The 11,441-nt window shown below is 36.1% G+C and overlaps 1 protein-coding gene across 1 annotated transcript in view; it reads left to right on the forward strand.

The window, feature by feature from the left end:
- The window catches only part of CASP8AP2 (caspase 8 associated protein 2), a 31,271-nt gene extending 22,043 nt beyond the window's left edge, over window positions 1–9,228 (forward strand). The window contains exons 7-10 of the mRNA XM_012638192.1: window positions 427–2,633; window positions 3,534–6,675; window positions 8,563–8,662; window positions 9,172–9,228. Of these exons, the coding sequence (XP_012493646.1) occupies window positions 427–2,633; window positions 3,534–6,675; window positions 8,563–8,662; window positions 9,172–9,228 (5,506 nt within the window). The remainder of the gene's footprint in view (window positions 1–426; window positions 2,634–3,533; window positions 6,676–8,562; window positions 8,663–9,171) is intronic.
- The last annotated feature ends 2,213 nt before the right edge of the window (window positions 9,229–11,441 follow it).

An 11,441-nucleotide genomic window follows, 5' to 3' on the forward strand; every position in this document is an offset into this window, starting at 1 on the left:
GCTTACTATGGAATTGTACATGAAACAGAAAAATAGGATAGGGAATTATGTAGAGTTCTATTTTGATCATGTCTGTTGTCTAGCAAGGTTTCACTTTTTCTTCTGTTTCACTTGGGCTATGGTGAATGAGGGCAAGAAAATAATGTCACTTGTTCTAAAAGAAATGAATGTGTAGTAAGATTGGGTGTTGTGTACCTGTGATGAAGTAAGTCTAAAAGACATTCGCAAGTATTGGAACAGATCTGACAAGTCCTCAAAACTTCCTTTGGGTACAGAAAGTGAGAGAGAGTTCCTTGTTTTGAAAACCAGCTCATTTAGTTGGAAGCTGGTAAATTCTTAGTCACAGATTACACATGCGAATAAAATTTGAATAATATTAAGTATGAATTAACCTTGTTTTTGTTGTTAATTTCTATTTCTCAATAGATTGTCCGAGTTTCCACATTTTCGAAATAACCATAAAACTGTAAGGACATCAGATACAGTTAAAACAAAAGATCTTAAGTCTAGATCTCCTCATTTGGATGATTGTTCAAAGACTGATCACAGAGTTAAAAGTGATGTTTCTAAAGATGTACATCACAGCACTTCACTGCCAAACCAGGAAAAGGAAGGAAAATCACATTCTGAAAAAAAGAGCACTTCACATGTGTCTACATCTCTTGAGAAACACTGCACCAATGGCGTTTGGTCACATTCCCATTATCAGGTTGGTGAGGGTAGCCCAAATGAGGAAAATAGAAGAGGGAGAAAAGATATTAGACATAGCCAGTATAGCAGAGGAACTGACAGAGTACGAAAAGACTTAAGTACTTGTTGTAGTGATGGTGAACCAAGGAACACCGAGGCTTGTCAAAGGCTGCAAGGACATCCTGAGAAATATGGTAAAGGTGAACCAAAGACTGAAAGCAAAAATTCAAAGTTTAAAAGTAACACAGATTCTGATTACAAAGGTGAACGCTCTTCTTGGGAGAAAGAGACCTCTAGAGACAGGACACACACTCGAATAGAATCTCAAAGTGACAAAAACCTAGAAAGACAAAGTGAAAGATCACAAATTATAAATAGAAAAGAACTTAAATCACAAGATAAAGACGAAAGAAAAATTGATCAAAAACCTAAGTCAGTAGTAAAGGACCAGGATTATTGGAGAAGAATTGAACGAGCATCACTTCCTCATTTTAAGAATGAAATAACAAAATCTTCTCATAATTCAAGTAAATACTATCTTGAAGAGAGAAGAGGAAGGGAAGATTGTAAAAGAGATCGAAGTATAAACAATCATAGTTTTCAAGATGGAAGATGTTCATCTTCTCTTTCAAGCAGTAGAAGTCACAAACACATTGAGTCCAAGGAAGTTGATGCTATGCATCAATGGGAAAATACAACTTTAAAAGCAGAAAGGCATAGAACTGAAGATAAGAGGAAGAGAGAACGAGAAAGCAAAGAAGAAAATAGGCACATTAGGAATGAAAAAAGAACACCTGCAGAACATTTGCAGAAGACTAATAAAGAAACTAAGAAATCCACTACTGATTTAAAAAGACAGAATGAGCCAAAAACTGATAAAAGTGAAGTCTCCAATAATGAAATTTCTGAAGGAACAGATAATAAAGGACTTGTGATGAAAGCTGACAGCGGACCAAATGAAACAAAAAACAAAGACTTAAAGTTGAGTTTTATGGAAAAATTGAACTTAACTCTTTCTCCTGCTAAAAAGCAGCCTGTTTCTCAAAATAATAGGCATAAAATAACAGATACTTCCAAGTTTAGTGGTATATGTGATTTGGAGTCTGCAGTGCAGATTAAAACAGTGACATGTGTTCCCTCCATCAGTGAACATATGGGGGAAAACAAATCAAAGTTACTGGAACCAAAGATTGATCTTGCAGTGGTATCTGAACCCAGGGTCAATATCCCAGAAAGCAAAATGAAAGAAGAAAATAGTTTGTTAGGTAAATCTGTTGAGAATAGTATGCATTGTGAAGTGCCCATTTGTGGTACAGAAACTTCCTTCTCAACACCTGTGGAAATAGAACAAACAGAATCCTTGTTTTCGTCATCAACAGAAACAAAACAAATCATTAATAGTGCAAGGGCAGCCGCTCCTATGGTAATGGATATATTACCAGATGTTTCTCAAAACTTTGGGTTGGAATTGGATACTGAAAAACGTGATTTAAATTCTTGTGGTATTTCTGATGGTATGGAAATGAAGGTGACCCTTTCAACAAAAGTGGCTGAAACCAGTGAAAGTATCTTGCAGCCTTCAATTGAAGAAGCTGACATTTTGCCAATAATCCTTTCAGAAGATGATAACCCAAAATTTGAGCCTTCTCTTATAGATACACCACTGGTTGAGAGTAAGTCTTGTCATGTGGAACCTTGCTTACCTAAAGAGACTCTAGAATCTTCCCTTCAGCAGACTGAGTTAATGGACCACAGAGTGGAAATTGCTGAAACAAACTCAGTGTATCATGATGATGATAACTCAGTTTTGAGCATTGACTTTAATAACCTGAGACCTATTCCAGAAGCTATCAGTCCTTTGAATAGTCCAGTGAGACCTGTAGCAAAAGTTCTTAGAATGGAAAGCCCATCTCAAGTTCCATTATATAATAACAGTCATAAAGGTAATATTTATATTATCTTTTATAACTTTTTGTGAAAATGTAAGATACATAAACCAGACAAACTAGTGCTTTTTCTTTTCTGATAACATAAAAAATATTCAGACCCTGTTAACTAGAAATATACATTGAGCCTTTAGTCTAAATTTATGTAATTTTTTTTTTTTTGAGACAGAGTCTCACTCTTTTGCCCGGGCTAGAGTGAGTGCCGTGGCGTCAGCCTAGCTCACAGCAACCTCAAACTCCTGGGCTCAAGCGATCCTCCTGCCTCAGCCTCCCAAGTAGCTGGGACTACAGGCATGCACCACCATGCCCAGCTAATTTCTCTATATATTTTTAGTTTTAGTTTCTTTCTATTTTTAGTAGAGATGGGGTCTCGCTCTTGCTCAGGCTGGTTTCGAACTCCTGAGCTCAAACAATCCGCCCGCCTCGGCCTCCCAGAGAGCTAGGATTACAGGCGTGAGCCACCATGCCTGGCCAAAATTTATGTAATTTTTAATTATTTATATAAAAAAGGGAGTGGTAGGACATATTGTTTCAAATACTCTTTACTTTCAGATGTGTTTGTGTTGTTTAAAAGCCGTCCTCAAATGGCACAGAGTAAATGATGCTGCTAAAATGAAGTGAAGAATCACTGAGCAGTTGATTGATCATTATTCAACTGACCAAACTCTATCTTTACCAGACACCTTCTGAGCACTTTTTAAGACCAGTAAAAACCAATGACTCAAGTATTAGGTATTAACATTCTGCTTTAAGAAAAAAAACTATTAAAAGAAAGAATTGCCTCAGTATTTAATTTTTTGTTATACTTATGGAAATGTCAAATAACTTGGTTGTCATGTGACTTTAATATACTTTTGTCTTCTATAGAGGTGTTTAATATACTTTTCTCTTCCACAGATGTGTTTTCACCAAATTCAGCTCATTCTACCTCCAAGAGTCAGTCTAATCTCAATAAGGAAAATCAAAAGCCAATTTGCAAATCTGACAAATGTACAGAAGGAGATGCCTGTAAAAATTCATCTTTAGATGAATTAGAAGAAGGAGAAATTATAAGTGATAGTGAACAATCTGAACCAGAAAAAAGTTTTGTAAAAAATGCCAAGCCTAGAGCTTCTGCTGAAATGCAGAACTCAAAAACTATCCCAGAAAGTAGGAAAAGTACTATGCATTTGGATAAAGACAATACAAAAACATCTGTAAAAATCCATCAGACTAATAGCAAATGGAATAAAAGACCTAGTAAATCTAGCAGATCTTCAAAAACAGAGAAGAAAGATAAAACAATGAGCACCTCCAGCTTGGAAAAAATAGTTCAAATTATTGCTGCACCCTCTTCTGTAAGAGAGATTATGCACATGTTACGAATGATAAGAAAACATGTAAGGAAAAATTATATGAAATTCAAGGTAAAATTTTCAATAATTCAATTCCATAGAATTATTGAGTCAGCAATTTTGAGTTTTACATCACTAATCAAACACCTCAACTTATCGAAAATCTCTAAATCAGTGACTATTTTACAGAAGAATCTCTGTGATGTTATAGAATCTAAACTTAAGCAAGTTAAAAAGAATGGCATAGTTGATCGTTTATTTGAACAGCAACTACCAGATATGAAAAAAAAATTGTGGAAGTTTGTAGATGAACAACTTGATTATTTGTTTGCAAAGCTTAAGAAAATCTTAGTAAAGTTTTGTGATTCCATATACTTTGGAAGTGATAGTGATGAAGGAAAACTGGAAAAAAAAAGTAAAGAGAAAGGACAATATTCAAATTGTCAGAAGCAGAATGTGGACAATTGCAACAAAGAAATGCTGAAGGAAAAATCACCAAAATCAGAAGACTCTATTCATTATAAGTCTCCACTGGGATATAAAAAATCTGAGGAAAAACATCAAGACGAAAGTAACTTCAGTATTAACGCAATAAAGCATGACATTAAAAAAACTTTCAATGCCTGCTTTGATATTATAAAAAACTGTCAATCCGAAGGGCACACCTTGGAACTACACTGTCCAAGCACCCCAAAGCCAGGAAAAAATGAAGGAAGCAGCATAGAGGATGCACCGACATCCCAGCATGCAGCTTTGAAGCCAGAACGTAGTTTTGAAATTCTTACTGAACAGCAAGCATCTAGCCTTACTTTTAATTTAGTGAGTGATGCACAGATGGGTGAAATATTTAAAAGTTTGTTGCAAGGTTCTGATCTTTTAGACAGCAGTGTTAATTGTACTGATAAAAGTGAGTGGGAGTTAAAGACACCAGAGAAACAGCTGCTAGAGAGTCTTAAGTGTGAATCTATACCAGCTTGTGCAACAGAAGAGCTAGTTTCAGGAGTGGCTTCTCCATGTCCTAAAATGATAAGTGATGATAATTGGTCATTATTATCATCTGAAAAAGGTCCATCTTTGTCTTCAGGGCTTTCATTGCCAGTTCATCCTGATGTGTTAGATGAAAGTTGCATGTTTGAAGTGTCTACTAACATAGCTTTAAGTAAAGATAATGTGTGTAGTTCAGAAAAGAGCAAGCCCTGCATTTCTTCCATACTTCTTGAAGATCTGGCAGTCTCTTTAACAGTACCGTCACCTCTGAAGTCAGATGGTCACCTCAGTTTCTTAAAGCCTGAAGTTTTGTCCAGTTCAACTCCTGAAGAAGTTATTAGTGCCCATTTTAGTGAAGATGCCTTACTTGAGGAAGAGGATGCATCTGAGCAAGATATTCATTTAGCTCTGGAGTCCGATAATTCAAGCAGTAAATCAAGTTGTTCTTCATCGTGGACCAGCCGGTCTGTTGCTCCAGGCTTTCAGTACCACCCTAATCTACCCATGCATGCTGTTATAATGGAAAAGTCCAACGATCATTTCGTTGTGAAAATACGGCGTGCAACACCATCTACCTCTCCTGGTCTTAAACAGAGCATGTCTGATGAGTCATTGGCATCTTTGCCCAGAGTTGGAAAGGAAGCTGATGAAGCAGCAGAGAAAGAATACATTTCATGTCAGAACACAGTTTTTAAATCTGTGGAGGAATTGCAAAATTCCAACAAAAATGTTGATAGCAGTAAATCAACTCATGAAGAACAGAACTCCATGATACAAACACAGGTTCCTGATATATATGAATTTCTTAAAGATGCGTCAGGTAAAGTGGGTCATAGTGATGAAGTGGCTAATGAATGTTTCAAGTTACATCAAGTATGGGAACCAAAAGTGCCTGAAAGCATTGAAGAATTGCCTTCAGTGGAAGAAATTCCACATTCTGTTGAGGATCATCTTCCAAACACATACATAGACCTAACAAAAGATCCTGTCGCTGAGACCAAAAACTTGGGGAAATTCATAGAAGTAACAGTTTTAAATATTGATCAGTTGGGATGTTCTGGAGGCAATTTAGATCAAAATGCTCAAATATTGGACAGTTCTTTGCAGCCCGATACTACTGTAGATGCTTTTATTGATTTGACACAAGATGCTTCAAGTGAGAGTAAAAGTGAAAGTAATCATCCTGCATTGGCTGTTGAAGGGTTAGGGTGTCAAGTGGTATGTGTAGTTGAAGATAACTGTGTGGAAGAAAAGGTGCAAATGGCAAACAGACCTTTGGAATGCATTGTTGAGGAAACCTATATCGATTTGACCACAGAATCTTCTGGTTCATGTGAAGTAAAAAAGGATAATTTAAAATCAGAGCCAGCATCAAATTGTGATAGTTCAGAGCCACCTGGAACTTTGGATAATGCTCACAAAAAGAGAAAAAACCTTTCTGATCCAAATCATGCTTCTCAGAAAAAACAAAGAAAGGAAACAGACTTAACTAGTAGGGAAAAGACCAAGAAACTTACCCAAGATTCTGGTGAGAATGGTGAAGCTCACCAAAAGAAAGCCAATAAGAAAAGGGGCCCTACAGTGAATAAAGATGCTTCATCATCAAAGGCAAACTCAGGGATTAAGGATTCATCAGCAGCACTCACCACTTCTCCTACAAGTCTTTCTGCAAAGAATGTTATTAAAAAGAAGGGAGAAATTATAGTTTCATGGACAAGGTAAGAATCTTGTCAGGCATTTAAATCACCAGGAAATTTTGAGAAGTGAGAAATCCGATGTCATGTCCTCATAGTTTTATCCCATCCTAAAATAAGGAAACTGATGACTTCAAAAATGGCTAAAAGTAGTTGAAGATATATTCTAGGGTAGAGTCCAGCTATACTATGGGACAGTCTAGAGCTGTGGTCCCCAACCCCTGGGCTATGGTTTGTGGCCTGTTGGGGACGGGAATGCAGAGGTCCTCCCCCACACCCCCCAACTTGTGCCCCATTCATGGAAAAATTGTCTTCCATGAAACTTAGAAATGGAGGTGGGGTGGGGTGGGTGCATAGCAGGAGGTGAGTGAAGAAGTTTCATCTGTATTTATAGCCAGTCCCTATCGCTCACATCACCACCTGAGCTCTGCCCACCCTCTGTCCTTGGAAACATTGTTGCCATGAAACCGGTCCCCGGTGACAAAAAGACTGGGGACTGCTGGTCTAGAGCACTGGCTCTTAACAGGCATAAGCAGTAGTACCATGGATAGAGCTTTTCATTTTTTTTTTTTTTTTTTTTTTGAGACAGAGTCTCACTCTGTTGCCCTGGCTAGAGTGAGTGCCATGGCATTAGCCTAGCTCACAGCAACCTCAAACTCCTGGGCTCAAGCGATCCTACTGCCTCAGCCTCCCGAGTAGCTGGGACTACAGGCATGCGCCACCATGCCCAGCTAATTTTTTGTATATATTTTTAGTTGTCCAGATAATTTCTTTCTATTTTTTTAGTAGAGACGGGGTCTCGCTCTTGCTCAGGCTGGTCTCGAACTCCTGAGCTCAATCTGCCCGCCTCAGCCTCCCAGAGTGCTAGGATTATAGGCGTGAGCCACCGCGCCCGGCCTTTTGTTTTTTTGTGTTTTTTTTGTTTTAAATTATTTAGGACCTTTATTAACAGGTGCTTGCAGTTTGTTGACTTTTTTGAAAAAATCAAGTTGTAAACTTTTATTACAAATTAAATGAAGTTCTTAAAAATCTCAACTTGACCAGATACGAAACAATTTAAAAATCTTTAAAGGCGTATTGAGAAAAACCACTTTTTCAATTAAAGAGAATTCTTTCATTTGGAAGGAACCGGTATAAACAAATTTTAGAAAGAAGGAATGACAGATGGTGAAACAGGGCAAAAAGTAGGAGTGTTTGTTATTTGATTTTTCCTCTAAATTAAAAGTTTACAAACAGTTTCATAAACAGGTTGTACTTCTGAGTTTTATATGAACTTTTTAAGAAGTGCAGATTTTAAGACCCCACTCAGACATAAAGGTAACCACAGTTAGTAAGCCATTGGACTAGAGATGGACCATCTCCATACTTGACTAGAATGCCTAATGAGGAAGCTGAATTTTGTTAAAAGTCGTAATCGGTTTCGTTTAATACATCAATCCTTAAATCCCCATTTCAGGTAACTTGCAGATGGCAGAATAAAATCTCAGATTTGTAGTAATATACATTCATTCAGACCATGTAGAAAAAGCAGAGATATGTGGGAATTAGAATATCTGGATTCTATTTTAGTTCTGATTGTTCTGCTTATTATGTCTGTGATCATCTTTGGGTCTTAATATTTTTAGTATATGTTAAAGGTAGAATTTAAAAAAACAAAACTTTAATTTTTGTCATTAGGTAAATTAGTACATTTCTTGTAGAAAATTTGGGAAATATGAGCTCAAAGAATAAAATCATCTATAATTGTATTTCTCAGAGGTAACTGTTGTCTATATTTTGGTTATATTGTCCATGTTTTTCCTTTTTCCTATGGATTTTAATTTCCCCTATTGGTACACGTTAAGGCAGTAGAATTTTTATTACCTTTCTACTCTAACGTACAAAAGCTAAATACAATTTTTCCCTCCTCAGAAATGATGATCGGGAAATTTTATTGGAATGTCAGAAAAGAGGGCCATCTTTCAAAACATTTACATATTTAGCTGCCAAGTTGAATAAAAATCCAAATCAGGTAACTACCCAATTTTTACATCTCTTTGGTTCACAGATGTTGCTACTCTAAATACATAATTTTTTTTTAAGACATGGAATTTTGCTGTGTTGGCCAGGCTAGATTCAAATTCCTGGGCTCAAGTGATTCTCCTGCCTCAGCCTTTCAAGTAGCTATAGATATTTATTAGCTGACTTCTTTAAAACTATGGCTCAGTGTAGGACTGTTAAAAACTTGATGATCTGGAAGAAGTGTGCCTGGAATTATCCTGATTTTTTTCCCTGTGTCTTACCATTTATTTATTTTATCAAGGAATTTTGTAATGATGTTCAATTGTTTAAGAAAGTTTAATGTTGAGAAGTTAAGCTAGCGTTCACCTTTAGTATCAAGATATTTTTCTAAACATTACTTTCTCTCTTTATTATTGAGGATAACGTTCTCTGTCTTTAGATGTTTTGTGAAAGTATTCCTCAAAGATGAATAAAGATTATTGAAATGTTTGTAATTAACACTCATTTTTAATTTTTTAGGTCTCAGAAAGATTCCAGCAGCTAATGAAGCTCTTTGAAAAGTCAAAATGCAGGTAGTTACTGGTTACTCTACAGAAGACTAGTAAAGTAAATGTTTGACGCTGTAATTGTGCAGTTAATGACCTGTTAGTCATTGAAGATGTGAGTTGTGGGTGAGAAACATCCAGTTAAGTTCCTGCTTCAGTCACTGGTTGGAGGATGGTTGCTCACCCAGGCATCTAAGGTCACCTCATCCACAGGGACGTGCTCAGAATGAAGCCTGCTGCAGTTCAGATCAGTATGGCATGTCTGTTCAACCTTCTGATTGCTGATGAGTCTAAGGTGGGGGGAAATCCACTTGATGATTAATAATACACTTTTTATAGATGAAGAAAAATAAAAAAAATCCTTAAATAGTATGTGGTTTATAACCAATGAAGTCTGTGTAGTCATTGTAATTTAATGTGTCTCACATTTTTAATTAGGAATATTAAATACTTCAAAATACAAAACATTCATAAACATGAAGTCCATTGTCATCTAAATAGATGACATGATTTACCATATTATTAATAACATTCACAGACATGTTTCCTCAGTTTCTTGTACTTCCTGTAAAAGTCATTCTTGTACAGGTTCATTAAGGCAATAATACTTAAATTCTCAGAGGTTGGATACAGTGGCATGCTCCTATAGTCTCAGCTACTCAGTAGGCTGAGGCAGGAGGATCACGTGAGCCCAGGAGTTTCAGGCTGTAGTGCACCCAGATTGTGCCTGTGAATCGCTATACAATCCAGCCTGGGCAACATGACCCAGTCTTTAAATAAATAAATAAATTGCCAGCAGGTTTTTTTCTGTAAGACCTCAGCCAATTGCTTAAATATTTTGTATTTTTATGTTAGGAAAATTGTAAAGATGTTTAATATGTCACTGTATTTTTCAATTGATTTGTATTCATAATTATTTGATTGTAAAACACATAATTTTAAATGAAGTTTGAATTAAATTTACTAGAAACCACATTTATACATAGATCACAGTGTGAAGGTTTTTGAAAGTTTTTGAGTTATAAATCTCTGTTTCTAGCCCCAATGTGAATTACTGTCTTTAGATAATCTGTTGGCTGGGTTCAGTGGTCACGCCTATAATCCCAGCACTTTGGAATGCTGAGGTGGGAGGATCAGCTTGAGGCCATGATTTCAAGACCAGCCTGGGAAATATAGCAAGACCCTGTCTGTACCAAAAAAAAATTAAACAGGCTTGGTGGTGTACTCCCAGCTACTCAGGAGGCTGAGACAGGAGGATAGCTTGAAGCTCAGGAGTTCAAGGCGAGAGTAAGCTATGGTTGTGCCACTGCTCTCCAGCTTGGGCAGCAGAGCGAGACCTTGGCTCTTAAAAAAAAGGATAATCTGTTAATTTCTATATCTTCTGAAGGCAACTGGTTTGCTAGTAAGATCTCCAAAATAATATTTTGTAGTTTACTGTGAAATTAAACTTCTATGTCTATAGTTCAGAATGTAAGATTGAATAATGGGGTATTTGGAGAAGCAGCTTATCCTAAAGAACTTTAAAAAATAGCTTAGGGCAAAAGTGACTTGGTTATTTTTCAGATTCACTGTACTTCAAGGTTTTCACTGCCTTAAAGAAATTAAATTGAGTTTCTTTGTTTTGCCTTAATATCTTAAAATATGATTTCCATTCTCTTGTGAAAGAATGTAAATTCATGAAAGAAATAACTTGTATCTGGAAGTGATGCTTATTAGTTCAAAATTTCCAAATTCCATTACAAATCTAAAATCTTATTACTGTTTACAAATCTAAAATCTTTTAATGAATTTGATAATTTGAGATTTTATTTGTTTGCATGATAGCACATGTAGTGGGTTAGTTCATTCCTAGCTTGTTTCTTAACTGAGTTTTTTTCCCCATAAGTACTATAGTCTCATTAAATCTTTGTCAAAATCAAAGTATAATGTTAGTTACCAAGCTGATTCTGTAAAAGCTGGTTCTTTAACACCAGTGTTGCCTAAGTGGAGCTCACTTAAAAGGTAACGCTTTATGAAATGGTCATATCAGAAAAATAGAATCATAACTTTAACATTTTCTTACATTACAGATAAGTTGCTGAGTTCCTTGGAGTCTCAATTGATATTACATACTACACAGAAGCTTCGAATTCCTCATGTTTTAAATGGGGAACTAGAGGGAGGTTTTATCAAATTTTGATTACTAGATGATAATATACTTTTGTTATTACTTTATTCTCTAATCTCAAATCAGCATTTTCAGCT

Source organism: Propithecus coquereli, unplaced genomic scaffold (assembly GCF_000956105.1).
Source record: "Propithecus coquereli isolate 6110/MARCELLA unplaced genomic scaffold, Pcoq_1.0 Scaffold127, whole genome shotgun sequence".
Lineage (NCBI taxonomy): Eukaryota > Metazoa > Chordata > Mammalia > Primates > Indriidae > Propithecus > Propithecus coquereli.